Genomic DNA, 21,274 nt, shown 5'->3' on the forward strand with positions numbered 1-21,274 from the left:
AGAGATCCCCCAGCCCACCCTGTCTGACCCTACAGCAGGGCCATTCCCAGCTCCAGGGAACACAGGGGGACAGATGGACACAGGAGGTGCCAGGCTTGGGGAGGAGTGTGTGGGGAGGGGCAGGAGGATATGGGCTGGCCTCTGCCCCTGGAACCAGGAAGTGTGAAAATCTGGTGAAAGGAGAAGCCTTCCCGCCTGTGAGAAGCCCCGCCCTAGCTGCAGGGTGACCACTGACTTCCCACGCTGTAGGGGCAAATCCCTTGCAGTGCTGGAGCCCAGCAGGCCCCACCCACCCCAGGACCTTGGCATCTGGAGTGCCGTCTCCCAGGTGCCTGTGCCTCAGATCCCCACCCCACAGGCCGGACCCCGGCTCCCTCCTCCATTCAGGGGCCTCCTTCCTGATCCCCTTGGAGGCCTGCAGGCAGAGGGGGAGGTCCTCCTGCAGGGCTCCTGCTTCTCCAGGTCCAGGGCAGGTTCCACACCTCCCAGTGCTGCTGCTGGAGAAGACATTGTCCCAGAGGTGGCACTTCCCTGCTCACCCCTGGCCACTCTCCTCTTCCTGCGTGAACCCCACCTTTGGTCCAGAGGTGAGAAAGCCCCTCTGCAGCCCAGGGAGTGGATGGGCATGTCCAGAGAGAAGATGATGCTCTCTGGCAGGGAGGGGAGCTGGTGGGAGGCAATGGAGACAAGGGTCCTGATTTCCATCTGGGCAGGAGGGACAGGGCTCTGTAGACTGGGAGCCTGGGATAAGAGGGCTGGGTGGAGCAAGGCCTGGACACTGGCCTAGAATGGGGCAGTTGTGCGCTTGGCAGACAGGTCCTGAGTGGCCACTGGATGTAGACATGAGCCCCCCTCTTTAGGTGGCTCCAGCTCCCAGCAGGTGGCACTGGATTAGATGGATGAGTGGGTGACAAGTATCTATGAATGTCCAGAGCGTGCTGTGCACTCCGAGTTTTTCCGCTGGGCCTCTACTTTCCCAGGGAAAAGGGCACAATGGCCCCTGGGGACTCGCAGGAGGCAAGGGAAGGTGGCAACGGACGCCAGGAGGGCCATCTATTAGCCCCTTCCCCACCAAGCGCAGGGTCTCCGCTGCGCCACGTGGCAGGGCGAGGTCGCGTTTGCGCCCTTGTGAGGAGGCGGCCGCTCAGGCGGGAAGGCGTCCGCGGGTCCCCGGCCCCGCGGCTCACCGCGCCCCGGCCCGGGCGGCACCCAGCGCGCACAGCAGCAGCAGCTGCGGCGGCGGCGAGGCGGACGGCGCGGGCGCGGCGGAGGAGCAGGAGCACACGGCGAGGCCGTCCTGCGCGCGGCCCTGCGGCCCCGGCTGCGCTCGGGCCGCCTCTGCCTCCGCCTCGCCGGCCGCCGGCTCCCCGCACACCAGCCAGTCCCGCGCCGTGGACTGCGGGTACCCGGGCGCCGCCTCCAGCTCGCCTTCCTGCACTTTCCAGTACTCCTGGCCGCGGAAGAAGTAGGAGGCACCTGCGGAGAGCAGGGCCAGGCTAAGCCCCGGGGCGGGAGGACCACACCAGCAGGTCCACAGGAGAGGGAGGGCCCGGCCACGGAGGAGGAGCCACGGGAGGCAGGGGCGGTGGGTGGGCCACCTCTAGAGTTCCTTTCCCTGACTGGGCTTTTATCTAGGACCCTGCCCTGTGCAGGCTGTGCTAGGTGTCAGGGCACAACTCAGAGGGAGGGACACTGCCTGTCCTGTGCGGCTGGCCAGCTGGGGTGCTTCTATGCTGCCAGGGGCAGATACAAACTGGGGGCACAGGAGTCCTGGAAGATGTTGAGCACTGGCCAGGCTGTGTGGTGCCTAGGAAGGTGATCCAGAAGTCCCCACAGGTGCAAAGGCCCGGGGTCCAGTGTGTTTGGGTTTGAGAAGCAGGAAGAGGCTGGTGTTGGTGGAGGGAGTGGGCAGGGTGGAGGATGGGCTGAGAGGTGGGGGAGCCAGGGGTGTGGACTTCTGGAGTCAGGACTCAGCTGACAGGCAAGCCCTGGCTCAGGGAACCCCCATTTTGCTGGTGAGGAAACTGAGGCTGCACAGCCTCCCCCCTGAGCATGCTCACCATCAGACCAGCGCATGGCGTCATCCAGCGTGCTGGGGACACCCCTCCACAGGGGGCCCTGGGCAGGGTAGCCAGGGTCCATGCGCCGAGTGTGGTCATCATAGCGCCAGTAGAGCTGGTCCTTAAAGAAATAAGTCCTGTCATTGTGAGGCCAGGAGAAGGCGGCATCCACACCGCCCGGCGGGAGGCTGAAGTCCGAGATGGGCCGTGGGTATCCTTCCTCTACGTTATTGTCCTTAAACACCCAGTATCTGTCTCCTGGGGGCGAGAGAAAGAACGTGGGCAGGGGCTCCAGCTGGCCTGCTCCCATGTTTGCCGCCCTCACCCAGGGGTGGGGTGACGTGGCTGCAGAGTGGTCACCCGCATCACAGTGCCCAGGAGTCCTCGTGGGTATTTATTGAGCACCTACTATGTGCCAGGCCTGGGTCGGTCATGTAACCAGCAGCCTGTGGATGCAGGCTCTGCTCTGGTGGCCATTTAGGACCAGAAACAGAACATAGGGTGAGTTGGCCACTGCCTGGGGATGCTGTTTCGTGTCCTACCCAAGTTCTGGGCAGGGGGCTAGGAACGTCTTCATGGAGAAATCAAGCAAGGTGCTCGGTCCAAGGCCTGCGTGTGGATTTACGCAGTAAGCAAGACGCTTCAAAGCCCCTTGCTGGACAGAGGGTCTGAGTCACATGGGAGGACATGAGGGAGGGTGGCCAGGATGCAAGGTGGCACACTGGTCAGCTGGTGGGAACAAACATGGTGGGGCCACAGCCTGGCGCCTCAGAGAGTGACCAGCAGAGCCAGGCAGAGGCCCTCGCCCCGCCAGAGACCAAGAACTGAGCAGGATCCCCAGAGAGGCCTGCAGGCCGGGGCGCAGCAGCCCTGTGCACAGCAGCCCCAGCTCCACCCACAGTGCGCACAGGCAGACTGCAGTGGGTCCTCAGGATGGACCATATTCAGCCTTGAGGTGGGGGAAATTCTGCCCGGCATGTGTCGCCCTCCATGATCCCAGCAGCTTAGGAGGCTGAGGCAGGAGGATGGCAAGTTGAGGCCAGCCTGGGCACCTTAGCAAGACCGTGTCGCAAAGGACAGACAGGGTTGCGGATGCTCAGGGTGGAGCACCTGGGTGCAACCCCAGTAGCAAAAAGGAGGGGAGTCCTGCCACGGGCCCCAACAAGGATGGACTTGGAGTGCGTTGTGCGTGCAGGCACTCAGGGAGGCTCTGGAGCAGCCAGACCCCCAGGGACAGAGGGAACGGGAGCCAGGGGCCAGCTGGTGTTCAGTCTGGGCAGATGGCGAGCTCTGTGGGTGGAAGGCCAATGCCCAGCAGCACCAAGTCACTCGCTGGAAACAGCTGAACATCAGTCTGTCACGGGCCTCCTTCCTGCCATCACTGAAAGGAACCACCAGGGGCTGGGTGTGGCTCAGTAGTGAGGCACCTGCCTGGCATGGGGAAGCCTGGGTGAGTCCTCGGTGCCACACACATGCACATACCACAGACACACACCACAGACACGCACACACACTCACTCACGCACAAGTGTTCCAGATAGGGACAGCTGTGATGCTGTAGCAGGGAAGGGTCAAGGGTACGAGAGCCGCTATGGAGCTCTGTCCGGCTCCCTGGGGGAGGACACAGGTCAGCTGAAAGCAGGCAGCACAGGAACTGGCAGGCTCCATCGGGGACATGGGTGCAAAGCCCATGGACCTGGGCCTCTCGTCTCACCCAAAACACATAGCAGCAGAGAAACTTGTGGGCAGCCTCTGCAGATGACCCCAGGGAGCATCCCTGGGAGGGACGGGTCAGACACCAGCCCTCGGTGATGCTCGGCCAGTGGGAGCCCAGGACCCGACCCTGGGAGGCACAGACCCCGAGGCCTGGAGCTCCTGATGGGAGCAGCACCACAGGCCCAGGGGACGTTCCGGTCAGAGACCAGGGAGGCAGCCGAGCACACAGGGACCCTGGCGGTCCTGTGGGCAGGTGGCAGGCGAGCTTGTACCCTGGATGGCGGCATCTGGTCACTGGTGGCTGCTGGGGCTCTGTGGGACTCTAGGAGCGCCGTGCTGCAGTCTGCGTCTCCCTGTCCAGAAGACCCTGCTACTCTTTGTTCTGGTTTGTTTTGTGTTTTGTACTGGGAACGGGCCACTTGTCCTGGGGACCAAACCCATACCTCTTTGTATCTTATTTAGTCACAGTTCTCCCTAAGTTGCTCAGGGTCCTGCTACTTTGCTGAAGCTGGCCTTGAACTTGGATCCTCCTGCCCCAGCCTCCTGAGCTGCAGGGATCACAGGCGAGCACCAGGGTGCCTGGCCCATGTGATAGTTCTGCAGTTTTTCTACAAGTCTGATTTTTTCCCCCCAACATAAAATTTTGAAAAAGGAGGAGGTTCTGTGGGTCTTGATGGGCCCACGTGGGCCATGTGCAGAGCAGGAGCAGCGGTGCTGCTCACGGTGCACCGTCCTCCCGGGGACACGGGGACACGGCCAAGCAACAGACACTACAGGAGCCACTGCACATGCTGCTCTCTGCCGCGGAGCAGGGTCCCAGGGGCAGCCTCCGGCCTCCACCACCCAAGGGTCCCACCTGCCTCTCCTGAAGCATCACTCACCCGAGGGTCCCCAGGGCTTGCCAGTGCAGGTGCCCGGGACTACAAGGGCTATGTGAGAGACGCATGGGAGGGAGGCAGCAGCTACAAGAGGCAGCCGCAGCCAGGCTCTCTGCACCTCCAGGAGGAGCAGGCGGCCAGTGCTGGGCTGACCCTCCCTGGGGCTCGAGTCCTGGGCCCTCAGCACGTGGCCCTGCTGGCCGGGGTTCTGCAGGAATCGTGGCTAAAAGAGGATCCTGCTGCTTTGGGCCTCCTCATCAGAGACCAGAGGCGGCACCGATGGGAGGCGCAGCCCACGCGGCCAGCGCTATATGGGGTTGAGAGGCCTGGACAGTGCTCCTGGAGCCCAGGGCGCCCTGTCCTCACTGAGGTCAGACTCCGGGCCACGGGCCACGGTGGGGAGGGGCGAGTTCCTGCTGGTCCCCTCCAGGGGGTGGGCCCAGGAGACCTGCTCCCGAGGGTGGGTACTATCCCAGTGATGAGGCCTCCAGGCCTTTCCCAAACTAGGCATTCTTTGTGCTCAGCAGGACGGCTGCTGCCTCAGGGCCTTGGCACTGACTGTCCCTGACCTGAACTCTGTTTCTGGAACTCTGGGGTTGTTTTTGGTTCTGAGGAGTGGACCCAGGGGCATTTCTACTATTGAGTTATATTCCCAGTCCTTTTTATTTTGAGACAGGATCTAAGTTGCCGAGGCTGACCTCGAACTTGTGATCCTCCAGAGTGGCTGGGGTTACAGGCAGGTGCCACTGTGCCGGGCTCAAATGGCATCTCCTGAAGTGGCTTTCCTTGCTCGAGGTGCTCTGTGCCAACCTGAGTCCTCCCCACACTGAGCCCTCCTTCAGCTGACATTCTTAGTACTTGCGAGAGCTTTCTAGCACGAGGCCTGGGTTGTCATGTTGCTCCCTGTGTACCTATAGGAACTACCACAGGCTGGGTATACAGCAGGTGCTCAATATGTATCCACCTAGTGCACAAGGCACGAGGGGCTCTGTGCTCTGGACTGTGGAGCAGACCACGGAGCAGCCTCCCGGCAGGTGCGTCTGTGCTGTGGGTACCGCTGCAGCCTCCGTCAGCAAGGCCACAGAGCTGGGGAGGCCCACCCACCTTTGAAGAAGACAATCTTATGGTCACTCGTGCGCTCATACACGGCGTCCACGCTGTCCAGGTGCAGCGGCAGGCCCCGCCAGAAGCGGTGCATCTGCGCCGGCTGCAGGGACACCAGGTGCCGGTCCCGGTTCAGCCTCCAGAAGTACTTGCCTGAGGGGACAAGGGGGTGGCTGCAGGTGGCGAGTCTGGGGACCCCGTGGGCTGAATCCCGCCACCTCCCACCCCTGGGCCCTGGGGGCACCTTTGAAGAAGAAGGCTTCGCCACGGATCTGTGCCACTGCGTCAAAATGGGCGCTGCACCTGTGGGGCACGTCCTTCCTGGGCCTGCGGGAAGAGGGCCAGGTGGGCAGGAGGTGCCAGGCCACGCACCCCCGGATCCTGGCTTCCTGCAACAGGGGACCCATGGGGAGCCCACAGAGGGGCGAGCTTGCCAACTGCTCTCTTGACAGGGTATTCATAGCCACAATATGTAAAAACTCACCCATAAAAAAACAAATGTCCCCCTCATTAAACGGACAGAGGGACCAGATGCTTCTCCAGAGAAGCACAAAAGGCCAACAGATATATGAAAAATGTCCAACACCAGTTGCAACCAGGGAAACGCACAAGACAACACTGAGACTACATCTCACACCAGTCACAACGGCAGTCCCCAGGAACACGGCTTCCCGAAGCCCACACTTTCGCATGACATCCTGCCTCACCGTGAGCCCCCAGAAACGGAGCAGCCTTCTATGGACTGAGACCTCTGACACCATGAGCCCCCAAATAAACTTTTCCTCTAAAAAAAATACAAATAGCAATAAATGCTGGCGAGGATGTGGAGGGAAAGGAGTACTTTTACACTGTTGGCGGGACTGTGAATTGGCTCCTCAAAGACGAGGCATGGGCCAGGCGTGGTGGTGCACGCCTAATCCCAGCCCCTCTGGAGGCTGAGGCAGGAGGATCTCAAATTAAGGCCAGCCTAAGCAACCTAGCAAGACCCTAAGAAACTTGGTGAGACCCTGTCTCAAAATATAAAAACGGCTGGGGACATGGCTCAGTGGCAGAGCGCTTGCCTAGCATGTGTGACGCCCTGGGTTCAATTCTCAGCACTACAAGTAAATAAGTAAATAAAATGGAGATCTGTTGACAACTAAAAAAAAAAAAAAAAAAAAACCTATTAAGAAGAACTTTTTTAAAAAGGGTTGGGGATGTGGCTCAATGGTTAAGCACCCCTGGGTTCAATCCCTGGTACCAAAAAAAAATTTTTTTTTGAATTTTAATATTTATTTATTTTTTTTAGTTTTCGGCAGACGCAACATCTTTGTATGTGGTGCTGAGGACTGAACCCAGGCTGCACGCATGCCAGGCAAGCGCTACTGTTGAGAGCCACAGTTTAGTCAGAATGATGCCTGGCATTTTTGCCAGAGGGAATGGTTGAAAGGTGACCCTGCTCAGGGATTAGGGCGCTCCGGGATTAGGGCGGATCCTGCTGGGAATAGGGCAGATCCTGCTGGGATTAGGGCGGATCCTGCTGCCTGGATCCTGCTGCCTCAGGCACCTGCTACTTGGGAGTTCCCCTTGAGGTTCTGAGAGAATTGGAGCCCAGTGGAGGGAGTGTGTTTCCGGGAAGTGTGTGTAGAGTGCCGGTGAGAGTTCGGGAATAAAGAGTTGCTGTTTGAATCTACAAGGCTTTTTGGCGGCTCGGTTATTTGTGCCCAGACAGACTGCGGGCACCACATACATGTAAAATAAGGATATTGTGTCCACCTATAAAAGGGCTGGGTGGAGCTGGGTGGTTGAGTGCCCTGGATCCGTTCCCTGGTGCCAGAATATATTTGTAAAAGGAAGAACGGGAGCAGGTGCTCTCAAGGAGCCCTCATCACCATGGACTCTGGGCAGCGCCTCAGGGGAGACTCGTGCTTGCCTGCTCCCTTGCGTCCCAGGGTGGCAGGGGCCACCTCTGAGCACACTGGGGCTGTGGGTGCTCCTTGCGCTGTGGGCCGGAGGGGAACCGTGTCCCACCAAGAGGCCGGACCCCAATCCCACCTCCAGAACACGGCCACAGAAAGTGCCATGGCTGTCCCTGGTTACGGCCCACAATCAGGGGCCACTGAGTAACTGAGCAGCCAGAGTGCATGGCCCTCCACGACAGGGGCCAGCTCCCAGAGAGGCAGCGGCTGGGCCAGCCTGGAGCAGAGGCCCTGGCTCCCCCCACCACCGTGCAGTGTGGCCAAGGGCAGTGGATGGGCCCTCGTGCTCAGCTGCAGAAGCCCCCAGGCCTGCAGACCACGCACCCTCCGCCTTGACCGCCCCTTCCGCCAGTGCGGTTGGGCAACCCGGAAACCCAGCGACGAGAGGCTGAGGCAGGAGGATGGCAAGTCTCAGGTCCACCTGGGCACCTTGGTGACACCTTGCCTTAAAACCACAGAGGAAAAGGACTGGGGTGCAGCTCAGAGTGCAGCACCTGAGGGTCAGTCCCAGCACAAGGAAGGAAGGAAGGAGGAAGCAGGAAAAATGGAGAGTGCGGAGGAGGGAGGCGAGGTGCCGGCCAGTGGGCCCACACAGCCGTGCGCATCGCAGGGCTCTGGGCACACTGGATGAGGACAGGCAGGCCACCGCATGGTGACAGGGCCATGGCTTACGGGGTGCTGGAACGGTTGTCGGGGGGCTCTGGCAGTAGGGGTGGCTCCTCGGGCTCTGGGGTGTCTAGTTGTGCTGTGGGGGACACAGACTCCCGCACACCTGTGGGAACAAGGAGGACAGCATCCAGCCCAGGAACTTACTCCTCACGTCCCTGCAGGCCCTCGGGAGACCCCAGGATGGAGCCAGGCCTCTGGGCTGACAGGCCCCCAGCACCCCTCCCACTGCAGGAACGGCCCTGAGGGACCACGAAGCGCTTAGGCCGCCTTCAGAGCCTGCCCAGCGCTGGCCCACCTGACCCTCCCTGTCCACCTGCAAGAACTGAAGTGGTGCCAGGCGGCAGCCACATGCACAATCCTGGCCCCTCCAGAGGACGGCAATTCCAGGCCAGCGGGCACCTCAGCAAGACCCTGTCTCAAAATAAAATACAAAGGACTGGGCCACGGCTTGGTGGGGACACTGGCCAACCACAGGCCACGGCTCAGTGGGGGGCACTGGTGCCCAGAAACAAGTCCTGGGTTCAGTTTCCACGGCTGCAAAAACCAGAAGGATGGGAAGCACGTGTCCAAGAGCAGCTGGACACCACGCTCACAACGCCATCAGAGCTGCCCTGGGAGGGGGGCAAGCAGCCCAAGTGCCCGTCACCACAGGTACATGGACGCAGGAGCTCAGTGTGAAGAGGGACATGCTCTGACACGCTAGACGTGGTGGGACCTGAGGACGCTGTGCACCCTGAAAGACACCAGTGGCCGAAGGCCCTGGACGGCCTGCCTAGCCAAGCTGGTGGCCCCAGCAGGCCAACCGTAGGGACAGAAAGAGCCCTGGCTGCCGGGGCTGGGGAGGAGGAGAGGCTCGCAGGCCCTGGTCTCTCTGGAGTGACCCAAGCTCTGGACCACTGAGCCACATCCCAGCCCATTTAAGTTTTTTATTTTGAGGCAGGGCCGCACTGAGTTGCTGAGGCTGGCCCTGAACTGGTGATCCTCCTGCCTCAGCATCTTAAACTGCTGAGATTACGGGGGGGGGGGGGGGGGGGAGGGCGGGGGGCACTGCACCTGGCTAGACATGGACACTTCAAAGGGTGAATTTTGCGGGATGTGCGTTTTACTGCAGTGAAAGCGACACCCCATCTGGGGACGGATGGGTGAGGCACTTGCCCCTCATGGGTGAGGCCGTGGGTTTCCTCTAGCCCCACGGACATTGGTGGAGAGTGGTAGGGACAGCACAGAGTGAGGCCTGGGCCCTGGACTGGGGAGTGGCCGGGACCAGGACACAGGGGTCTCATCACCTCCTCTCTGGGGCTCAGGTTCCCAGGATGGGGGACAGGGCTCTTTAGCCTTATTTCTGATGGTTTTCAGGAGGGAGGGGCCCTGGGGCGGAGCTCAGCTTGGCCCGTGCACTCCTGAGGTCCACCCTGGGCAAGCTGCCTGGCCCTGGCTCCTGAGGTCCACCCTGGGCAACCTGTCTGGTCTTGGCTCCTGTGGTCCACCCTGGGTAAGCTGCCTGGCCCCGGCTCCTGTGGGTCCACCCTGGGTAAGCTGCCTGGCCCCGGCTCCTGTGGGTCCACCCTGGGTAAGCTGCCTGGCCCTGGCTCCTGTGGGTCCACCCTGGGTAAGCTGACTGCCTCCATGTGCCTTGGTTTTCCCCTGTGTGGACAGTTGTCCCCTCTCAGGACCATGGAGACTTGCAGGGCCCCTTGCTCTGCACAGGCCTGCACTTGCCCCATTGCTGCTGCCAGGATCCTGAGAACTGGGGACAGATGTGGCTTTCCCTATGCTCCTAGGGACCCAGGGTGGGCTCTGAGAGAGGCTGAGGCCAGCTGGTCCCCTCCTCCCTTCCTGCCACTCACGCAGGGCAGCCAGTGTGTCTGGCACGAGGCAGTCTGAGGACAGCTGAGCCAAGCTCAGGACATCCAGGGGGCCTGTGTCCGGCCTCGGGGACACTCACCATACAGCTGCCAGACGCGCACCCTGTCATCGTAGGGCAGCCTGTAGCGCAGCGGGTCGCCCACGGGGCCCTGGTAGTATGGTTGCATGATGGAGCTGGGGGTGGAGACGTGGCTCAGCCCGATGGCATGGCCAAACTCATGGACGGCCACTGCAAACAGGTCCATCCCGTGGGCATCTGGGGGATGGGAGCTGCATGAGCAACCCCCTCTCCCCTGCAGTCCGGGGCCACATGTGGGGGCCTGCTGCCCTGGTGGTGCTGGGGCTGCATCCCTTCAGGGGACTCTGCTAGGACTGCCCGCTCCCTCTGCAGCTCTGTGGGATCTCGGCTTCTCCCTGGGGGTCCCCTGCATGCTCACAGCAGGCAGCAACCTCTCTGGGCCACGTGGGGCTCATTCAGGCTTTGAGGACCAGCCGAGTCCCCGAGCACAAAGGCCCGGGTGTCAAGTGGGTCCTCAGACCCTGGAGCTACAGGCCTGGCCCCAAACGATGGGCCAGGCCCTCCTCACTAGGAGAGGCCCGGGCAAGGCCGGCCTGGCTGCTCATGGACACCCAGGGGTGGCTGGAGCCGGGACTGCCCGGCCATTCACAGGCACCTTTACGCCAGTTTGGCTGGGGGCACGTGGCCCGCCTGCCACTTGGTCTCGGGGCTGGGTGGCTCTGCGTCACCTCAGGGAGTCTGTGGGGGCTGCCCGGGCCTAGGGGTCCCAGGGACTCAGCACCCACCAGAGGAGCGGAAGGTCCAAGCCTCCTCATCGTCAAAATGGGTGTCCCCTGCAGAATGGTGGTCTCCGGGAAAGAAGGCGTGGGCCACTGTGCCGCCGGGGCCGTCGAAGGGGTATTCATCCTGGTGGTCGGCCCTGGAGAAGTCTATCTGGATGTCTGCGGTGCTGCCGGCCACCTCGTGGAAGTTCAGCGGGGCGATGTCACTCCAGACTTTGAGAGCGTAGTACATGAGCGCCCGCACCGTGTCGGGGCCCAGGGCTGAGTCCCGCGGGAAGGTCCGGACCCTGTGGGGGGGTGGGGGGGTAGGAGGGAAGAGCAGGTCCAGGCCGGGGAGCACAGGCCGTGCCCCAGGCTGGATGGGCATCCTTCCCCGTTGGGGCTGTGGGGCCTACAAGGGTGTACCACTACCTTCCGCCTCTGTCCCTCCTCAGAGGTCCCAGGAGTCACCCCAGCTGGACACGGGAGGGAGGGTCCAGGGGGCTGAGGAGCAAGGGTCTGCAGCCTGCCCTGCTGGAGCTTCACAGGGCCCGTCAGCCAGGGCCACCTGAGCCAGTGCTGACCTCAGGGGCCAGCAGAAGGGCAGCCCACGAAGCCCCTCCTCCCAGACCTGAGAGCACAAGGAAGGGACTGCGTGAGACAATCCCCAATCTAGGGGCCTCCCCATAGGAGGCAGGAGGCAGAGACCCCGAGAGAGGAGGCCACATGCAGAGGGGAGCAGAGGTGGGTGAGGGACACCTGGGACATCCCCTCCGGGCAGGACCGGCTTCTGGCTTCCAGAACACAGGAAATCAATCCCAGGTGTCTCAGTCCCTGGTTGGTGGCATTTGGCATGGCAGGCACCGTGGCAGGTGACACCCCGTCAGGCCCAGTGTCCTTCTCCTGGCCTGGTCACCCACCTCCATGACAGGTTCCTTTTGTTCCACTTGGTTGGAGCCGGAGCCTGGCGCTTCCTTCGAGCCCAGGACAGAGGGGGCAGGTCAGGGAGGGAACAGCGCGGGGTCTTCATCAGGGCCAGAGTGGCCTCATCTGCAGGGGGGGTGCTGGTCAGCAGCAGGCCTGGCCCACCTGCCCCCCAGCCCGAGGTTCCCAGGAGCCCCCAAAAGCTGCAGCCTGGCCTCTGGCCACGGGCCTCAGGCCCAGGCCTGTTTCCCCTGGTCCTGGGGAAGGCCTGTCAGATGAGGCCCACCAAGGGGCAGGGCCCAGGAGGGGAGCGGCCGGGCCGGCACGGCCCAACAGGGACCACAGTGTCTCCTGCCGTCCATAGAACTGACCCAGGATGCCAGTGGCCTTCAGGCCGCCAAACTGCTGCATGGTGGCGATGGCCTTGGACAACTCCTCCTGCGTCTGCAGCCGCCCTGTCGCGGGGTCCGCTGGGGGCAGGTAGCCAAACCTGCTCAGCCACTCCTAGGGACAGAGGGCAGAGTGAGGGGTGGCCACAGTGCGGCTCCACGCAGAGCTGCCTGGACCAGTACGACGCAGGGAGCAGGCCTCCGAGCAACACCACCCCGGCCTGACGCCCTCCGTCCAGTTACTCTATAGGCAGCTAAAAAACCTGACGCCTCTTAGCCAGGGCGGGCTTGTGCAGTGCCCAACCTGTGCAATTGCTCACAGCAGCCCTGCACCACCTCACTCCTGAGGCAGCAAAATGTCCAGGGGACACAAGTGAAGTTAAAAGTTTCTTCAGTGTGGCCAGCACCAGATGCAGGCCCCAGGCTACCTATTAGGGGTGGTCTAGGACCAAAGGCTTGAAGCCCCTGTCAAGAAAGGCAAGAGATGACCTCACAGAAGAATGGCACCGAGGGCCTAGGGCCCAGGCTGCCCACTGGACATTCTGCTGTGCAGCCTGGGGGGGGGGTGGTCAGACCCTCTGGGCTGCTTTCTCAGCAGTGAAACCAGTACAGTGCCGACTTGGCAGGGTGGTTGAGGACGGGTCAGTGGGGAGGTGGGAGGGGCTCACACCAGCACTGCCCAGGTGCTCTGTATGGAGGATCTGGGATGTTGGAAACAGCGAGTGGTGGGCAGAAGGGTCACCCGACCCTTGAGCCAAGCAGGAAGGCAGGTCGAGCTGCCACCAAGGGGGCCCTGGGTCCTGGGGTGGGCCTCATCTGCAGCCCCATCCACAGCTGTGGCTCCTTGAGCCACCAGGTGGCGCTGTACCACTGTGCAAAAGGCAGTGATGGTCCCATGAGCACTGCTCTGTCCCCAGTCACAGCTTACCCGCCCTGGAGCACCCAAAGGTTGGGTTTCAGGGACTCCCTGTGTCCACTCCAACCCTGGACCTGCTTCAAGAAGGGTGTGAACCAGGTAACATGCCAGGGCCAACCAGCAGACCCTCCTCTTTTCCTTTTTGCATACTGGGGCTCCCACCTGGCGCCTCACACACGCCAGGCGACCCCTCCACTGAGCCACATCTCAGCCTTTTTTATTCATTTTGAGGCACAGTCTCACTAAGTTGCCCTGGTTGGCCTCAAACTTGTCCTCAGGATGGAAGCGGTGGCACATGCCTGGAATCCCAGAGGCTCAGGAGGCTGAGGCAGGAGGATCACAGGTTCAAAGCCAGCCTCAGCAACTTAGTGTAGATCCTATCTCAAAATAAAGAACTAAAAGGGCTGGGGATGTGGCTCAGCACCCCTGGGTTCAGTCCCTGGTATGAAAAACAACAAAACCCCTGCCACCCTCCAAACCTCAAGTTCCAAAGTGGCTGGGACGGCAGGTGCGCCCCACTGCACCTAGCTAGGTCTGGGTGGGTCTTTGTGATGGATATTTTAAAAATCCTCTCGTTTCACTTGTGCCACATGTCAGCCCCTGCCACCTGTCCTGTGGGCTGGTGCTGGAAGGAAGGCGCTGCAGGAAGCCAGCCGTGTGCAGGAATGGGATTCTGAATTCCCAGATTCCAGGACCTCAAAAGGGACAAGTTACTAACCAGGAGGGCAGTCTCCACGATTTGCATATCATTTGCATACATCTGCAGACCAGCTAGATTCCCCCTCCAGGTGACAACTGGGTCCTTGCTGGGATCTTGCCTCCATTCCTTTATCCCTTTCCCAACCCAGATTCCCCTCTCAGCCTTGATAGGAGGTCCCCAAGAGTGCACACAACTGGAGGTTCCTGGAGACCCCTCCAAGGCCACTGGGCAGATTCTCCAAGTGGACTTTCATGGTGGGGCCTTGGGAGGAACCTGATGACCACTGAGGTGAGCAGTGCAGTGGGGCCCTGGTTCCAACCTGCTACCTCCCAACTCGAGTTCCATCAACAGGATGTTCCGAGTGTCCCACAGTTTGTCACTGCCCGGGCCCTGGAACACCCAACAGCATTCCCGGGGAGCACGTGCATGGCGGTTTTTCCAAAGGGTTTGTTTCTGGTTTTGCAGGGAATGCACCCGGGGCTGTGAGCACACCGGGCAAGCGCTGTGCCACCGTGCCGCACCCCAGCCCTTTTCATTTTAGTTATGGAGGCTGGCTTTGAGTGTCTATCCTCCTGCCTCAGCCTCCCAGGTCGCTGGGATGGTAGGCACGCTCCATCACACCGGCCATTTGTAAATTTGGTCCTACAGTTTTTTTTCTTTATTTTTTAAATATTTATTTTTTTAGGTGTAGATGGACACAACACAATGCCTTTATTTTTATGTGGTGCTGAGGATCGAACCCGGGTCCTGCCCGTGCTAGGCGAGCGCTCTACCGCTGAGCCACAATCCCAGCCCCTGCAGTTTTCTTCTCTAATGCCAGAAACCACAGTTGTGAAGCCTCTGCCAGGAGCTCAGCTTTGGCTGCACCAGCTCTTCACCTCCTGGAAGGCCTCCGCAGGCTCCCCGACCTACCTGATGCCAGGCGGGGACACCCCAGCCCTCTTAGTAGACATCTCCCCCACCTACCAGGGGCGAGGTCCCAGGAGGAGGGCCCACTGTCCCAGACCTTGCCTGCCTGGACCTGGGAGAGGAGCTGGGGCAGTGCAGACTGGGACCACGCCTGGGGTCTGGTGCCCTTGGGGCAGGCATGGCTGGCACAGCCTTCGAGCTCCTCCCAATCTCCAGAAGGGGCAGGTACCCAAGTGCCCAGGGCTGTGTACATTTTATTTTGGCTGGGGACTGAGCTCATTTGCAGTGTGGGACGAGGCTAGTGGGTCCCAGGCAGCAGGCAGCAGAGAGGGCTGAGCAGCCTGGGAAGAGCCACCCAGAGCTGGCCGTCCCTGCTGGGGGTAGAGACTGCAGAAGAGGTGCCCCGCTGCGCCCCACCAGGATGCACCAGCCCCTCTGCCCCTCCGTGGCTGGCAGAGCCGAGGCCCAGGGTGGTCCCGAGGGCGACCCCCCCCCCCCCGCTGTGCCCATTGGCCTTTCACGGGGACCCACTGGAACCCAAGCAGCTCCGGGACCCGCGGAGCCGGCCGCGCGCCGCCTGCCTCCTGCTCGCTGCGGTCCTCGCTCCACTGTCGCCACGGAGACGGCCGCTGTCTCCAGGGCAACGGAGGCTGCAGCAGCGGGCGCTGCGCGGCGGGGTGAACCTTCCAGAAGGCCACGGGGAGGGGCCGCCGGCCGGCCGGCCTCCCCACCTGGCCAGGGCTCCTGGGCGGAGGCCGCGGGCCGTTGCTGCAGGCCCGCTGAGGCCGACGGCGGGGACCGAGCCCGCCGCGCCCTGGCCGCTGCCGCCGCGGTGGCGATTATCGCCGCCTGACACTGGGTCTCCCTGAAACCGCGTCTTCCGCGGCCCTAAGGAGGCGGGTGCTTGGCGCGAAAGCCGGGTCCGTGAGTCCCGCGGGTAACAGGGAGCGCGCCCCTCCCGCCGCACTGACTCACTGCGTCCAGGCACCAGCCACAGCCCCGGCCCCCCCACGGCGAAGCCCCAGTGTCGTCAGGGGCCACCCTGTGCCTGGGCTGCAGGCACTGACCTACATGCGCCCCTGGCTCAGCTGGCCTGGGCTGACTGCCCACGGCTTCCGGCCATGGCTGACTCATTCCACCAGCCTGGGGGCAGCAGGTCCATAAGGCCATCTCACAGATGAGGAAATTGAGGCTCAGAGGTCCTTCGCAAGACCTTGGCTGAGTGGACCCCTGCAGCCCCTGCCACAATGCCCCACAGCTGGCCCGCCTGACAGCAGTAGCCGCAGTACTCTGCGGCCAGCACCTGTTCTCACGCCCTCTCCACCCTTGCTGCGTCAAGCCCCTGTGGAGGCATGGTCAGCATGACCTCCACTCACAGGCAAGAAAGCGAAGGCCCAGAGAGGGTGGGTAACCTGCCAGCGCCACTCAGCACAGCTCAGCCACAGGGTAAAGAAAGGCACAGGCCAGGCCTCAGCTGCCTCTGGGGGTGACTCTGCAGCTGGCCTGAAGTTGGGGTGAGCCCTTGCCCCAGCATCTCCGGGGGGGGGGGGCGCTTGCAAATTCCTCTGAGTGTCTGCCCATCTGTCTTGAGGGCGGGTGCTGGGGACAGTAGGGCAGACCACTATTTCCCCGCAGTCAGGGGAAAATGAATGGCCAACAGCACACAAATGGCCTCAGGGGGTTTCACATCATGAGCAGTGATCACCTAAGGGCTCCGACAATCAGCCGCCATCCTGCACTGGCCACTGGAAACTGGCCAAGGCCCACCACAGTACTCAGATGCACTGGGAGGACCGGGCTGTCCCATTCTGCCATGCACTTGGCACCCAGAGGGTGCTGGGAGATAGCTGTGAACCAGTCTTATAAAATCGGCATCGTTGCTGTTTCCCCATTTAACAGATGAGGAACTTAAGGCACAGAGTGGTCAGGACACTGGTCCACAGTCACACAGCCAGTAGAGGCAGGGCTGGGACTGGAAGCCGGGCTCACCACACAGGTGCCTGTGCTGCAGCTTTCGTGCTGTGAGGGACCAATTAAGCAGGTCTCAGGAACAGTCCTGGGTGACATTTGAAAAGCTAGCCAGGTGATGAGCCCAGGAGTGCTTGTGGCAGTGGGAACAGCAAGAGCAAAGAGCCAGAGCAGGATCCAGCCCAGGACACCCAGGGAGAGAGAAGAGCGGGGACAGGCACCCAGGAGAGAGGTGGGGAGCAGGAGGCCAGGTGGGGAGCCAGCCTGCAGTCAGTGCGAGGCCCTGCCCCCCAGGCCTGCTGCGACAGGAAGGTGCCCAGAGGCCCCCAGTGAACACACACAGCACCCTGTGTGCCCAGTACCAAGCCTGCACCCACAGCCAGGGCTCCATGTCATCAATGTCACAGTCAACAGCATGAAAACCAGAGGCATTCAAAGCGTCCTCAGGACCTTTAGGAAGGAGCTGCCCTGGAGGGCACCCCGCCATGCCCCAAGGAAGGAGCCGCCCTGGAGGGCACCGCGCCATGCCCCAGCCCTCAGGAAGGCGCCATTCTGGAGGGCACCTGGCCATGCCCCAGCCCTCAGGAAGGCGCCACCCTGGAGGGCACCCTGCCATGCCTCAAGGAAGGAGCCGCCCTGGAGGGCACCCCGCCATGCCCCAGCCCTCAGGAAGGCACCACCCTGGAGGGCACCCCGCCATGCCTCAACCCTCAGGAAGGTGCCACGTGGAGGTCACTCTGCCATGCCCCAAGGAAGGAGCTGTCCTGGAGGGCACCCCGCCATGCCCCTGCCCTCAGGAAGGCGCCACCCTGGAGGGCACCCCGCCATGCCCCTGCCCTCAGGAAGGTGCCACCATGGAGGGCACCCTGCCATGCCCCAAGGAAGGTGCTGCCCTGGAGGGTACCCTGCCATGCCCCAGCCCTCAGGAAGGTGCCACCCGGAGGACATGCAGCAGCCTGTTCCCACTGTACAGAAGAGAGGTTGAGGCTTGGCGCTTAGGTCACAGAGCATGTGAGCAGCAGCCTGGGTCCTGACGGCCATCGAGAGGGGACCACAAAGCAAGGGATACAGCGATGCCCTCCTTCTCAGTGGTACTGTTTTGTTTTGGTGCCAAAGATCAAACCCAGGGCCTTGTGCATGCCAGGTGAGTGCCCAGCCCTGAGTTGCCCGCGGCCCCACCGAAGCACCTTCTCACCTCTGAGTGCAGGACCAGGGTGACAGCTGACGTTCTCAGGGCTCAGGTGGGTGCAGGGGACATCCCGGGCCCTGAGCCAGGCGGGGACACAGAGCTGAGGGCACAGAGCAGCTACAGGCTTGCTTGGGTGCTGGTGCTGAGGGCATTTGTGGCTGGTTGTGTCCAGGCCTGAGGGTGCCAGTGCCCAGGAAGGGGACACGTAGGCTGATGTGTGCTCTGGTGTCCTGCCTCCCGCTTGCTGCCGTCCCAGTACCATCTTGTCAGCCCTCCGGGAGGTGACCAGAACCCCCTCAGTGTGTGCCAGGTGACAGCACCAGATGTTTCTGGGAGCAGAAATCAGAGGAGAAACTCGGAAGGACTTTGGCCAAACCAGTCACCACGCACCAACTCCTGGGCCTGCCCCAGCAGATAGGTCCAGGACCTCTGGAAGCACACAGTGGCTGCTAGTGGTGGCATGGAACTCACAGCTGGCATGTCCCCCCCAGGCCTGGTTAAGGAGGTGACATCCATGCAATGAAACCCAAGGGGAGACCCAGTCATCCTACAGGACCTTCTCCTCCAAGATGGACTGCAAGCAAGAACAGCAGGGGACTGGAGACTCAGGAGCATATGCCCACCTCCTGATCCTAGGGAAATGATGGCACCCCCAGAACCTTTGCAGGGCTTACACTTTTTGCTGTGGGCATCAGACTCAGGAATCAGGGGGACAAACCCAGGCCCATGGGCACTGCAGTGGGGACAGTCCCAGGAGCCCCAGCGGCTCCTCTGCCCTGCTCCAGTACAGCCTGAACGGCCACCCTCCGCTACCCTCACAGCCGAGGCCTCAATCCAGCTTTGTGCAGAGACCCTGGGCTGGGCTGGGCAGCCTCTCCCAACTGCTGGGCTCAGTGCTGTCTGGCAGAGGCTGGGTCACGCGCACAAAGCGGCCCTTCTCCTCACTGGCGCTGAGACCCAAACCCCCAGTGGGTGCCCCCAGGGAGATCTGGAGGGCCCAGCCCTTGCAGTTTTCTGCCCCTGGGGCCGGAAGCTCTCTAGCGTCATCCCTGCTGGGGGCCACCAGAGGGCGCCGCCTCACCACGATGGGAGCAGAAGGGGCGAGTCTGCCCACGCCAGAGAGCCAGGCCTGCCCCCGGTGGGGGCCAGGACTGGGGGCTGCCTGTGGCATCTGCCACTTTGTCTTTGTTCTTTACCAGTGGGATGCCAGGGCCCCACTGCCTCTGGCCAGGCTGGGGTTACTTCCCCTGCTCAGTGGCCTGCTGGGTGGGAGTGGGGGTGGGCAAGTGACAACTGGGGTGCTGAAGAACCAGGAAGCCCAGGCTGGCTCCTGGTGCCAGCCAGGAGCGTGAGCCTGGCTCAGTCTCTGTGGCCAGGGACGGCACAAAACTTCCCAACTGCACCAGGTCTGATCAACTAACTGGGCTGGACCAGCCCCATCCCCCACGGTGCTGACCCTAACTCTGTAGGCCCTCCTGGCAGCTGCTTTTGTGGCACCTTGGGAGCTGGGACACTGTTGCCCCTGGGTATGCACTGCAGCGAGGGAGCCGGGAGACCCCCAGAGACAAAGGGACCTGATGTGAGGGGGCCCTGAATTCAGAAGCCAGGTGGGTGGGAAGGAGCCTGCCCCAGGGGCCCTTTGGGCATCCAAAAGTGGGCAGCAGGGAAGGTGGCCAGTGCCCTCCCAGATGACTTCAGGGATGGCCCTGGAGCAAGTCCTGCCAACCAAGGGGTTATATGTTCACTGGAATGTTCCTGCCTGAAATCCACCAGGCCACTTTCCTGAACCAGAGGCTTGGGAGCTGGGAAGGCCAGTGATGCTGAGATCCGCCTGCCAGGACCCCATTAGGAGATTGCCTGCGTGGGCCGGCCACTTGTGTTGGGCGGAAGGCCACCCTGGCCTGGGTCCCTGAATCTCCCTGGACTCGGGGTAGCACAGGTGGGGGCCTCATAATAACTCAGCTAAAGGAAGTGGCTGCATCTTCGCCTGGCTACCCCAACCTGCGTGGCAAGATCCTTGAAGTCTGATCTAAACCCTCAGGGTCTGCAGGAGACTCAGATGGGGCAGGCAGGCAGCAGAGGGATATGTGAAGAGGCCGGGCGGGCTCCCAGCAGGGCTCCCTAGCCAAGCCTGGGAAAGCGTCTTGGAGGGGCTGGAGGGCCGGGAAGGCGATGAGGCTGCGGCGGGCCTGGAAAGGTAGGGAATCCCCACTGGGCTCAGGACAGGACCAAAGGGAAGGCAGGGCAAGGATCGTCGCCCTCACAGAGAAAGGGAAGAGGGACGGGGCCAACATTCGCGCTCAGCGGGGGCTGGGGACCGGTCCCTGGCTTCCCCGAACCCTCACGGGCAAACTCCGGGACCACAGGCTTTCCCAGCGCCCATAGGCACGGCCTCGGCCCTCCCTCGGCTCAGGGATGCGCGCCCCTGCCCTTCACTGCTCCCGCCAGGAAGCACGCGGGGCGCAATGCTCAAGGCAGCTGCGATGGCGGTCCCCACCCTCCGGGCTCCCCCGCTTTGGGACTGCTCCAAGCCGGGGACCTGGGCTCCGGCTAGGCGACTCCCCCCAGCTCCCCAGGCTCCTTAGAGCTGCGTGCGCATGGAGCGCAAGACTGGGGAAGGGACCCGGCTCCCTCCCAGACTTGGAAGCATTGGCCTCACTCAGCCTGTGCTCCCGGCCTCAGTTTCCCTGCCTGGGACGTGGGTCCCAGCGCCCCGGGTCCCCTCACCCGAGACTCACAGGTGGGCTTCCCCCTCACCCGCGCAGCCGCCCGCATGAACCCTTGCTCACGCGCGGCGCTCTTCTCGCCCCGGGCCATGCACTCACCACCCCCAGGCTGAGGTCCTCTGCGCGAGGTGCGGGCGCGGCGCAGCCCCCGCCGGCCGCCAGCGCGAGCAGCAGCAGCAGCAGCGGTAACAGCCGGAGTCCCACGAGCGGTGGGCCCGGCCCCCGAGCGGCTCGGCGCCCCATCCCGCTCTCGGGGCTGCGGCGGCGCGGAGGCGAGGGTCCCCGCGCCCGCCCGCAGCCCGCGCCCTGCGATCCGCTCCGCTCGGCTCCGCGCCCCGCGCCCCGCGCGCAGCTCAGCCGGACTACCGCTCGCCGCCCGCCTCGAGGGGCGGGGCATGCTAATGTACGCTAATGACCGCTCGCCCCGCCCGCCGCCTTAAAGGGCCGGCGCCCTTCCCGGCCGCACCCGCTTGGCACCCAGTTCCGCGGGACTAGCTGCGCGCCCGCCCTCCTCCAGGGGCG

General features: G+C 62.6%; 1 protein-coding gene across 1 annotated transcript; it reads right to left on the reverse strand.

Moving 5' to 3' along the window:
• Nucleotides 1-1,183: 1,183 nt before the first annotated feature.
• Mmp17 (matrix metallopeptidase 17) lies at nucleotides 1,184-20,995 on the reverse strand. The gene is made up of 10 exons (XM_027952020.2): nucleotides 20,852-20,995; nucleotides 12,327-12,459; nucleotides 11,952-12,081; nucleotides 11,056-11,339; nucleotides 10,331-10,507; nucleotides 8,389-8,488; nucleotides 6,003-6,085; nucleotides 5,759-5,911; nucleotides 2,061-2,318; nucleotides 1,184-1,476 (listed from the first exon to the last, which is right to left on the reverse strand). Exons 1-10 carry the CDS (start codon nucleotides 20,993-20,995, stop codon nucleotides 1,184-1,186), a joined length of 1,755 nt encoding a protein of 584 aa, XP_027807821.2.
• Between the last annotated feature and the right edge of the window lie 279 nt (nucleotides 20,996-21,274).

Source organism: Marmota flaviventris, chromosome 1 (assembly GCF_047511675.1).
Source record: "Marmota flaviventris isolate mMarFla1 chromosome 1, mMarFla1.hap1, whole genome shotgun sequence".
Classification (NCBI taxonomy): Eukaryota; Metazoa; Chordata; class Mammalia; order Rodentia; family Sciuridae; genus Marmota; species Marmota flaviventris.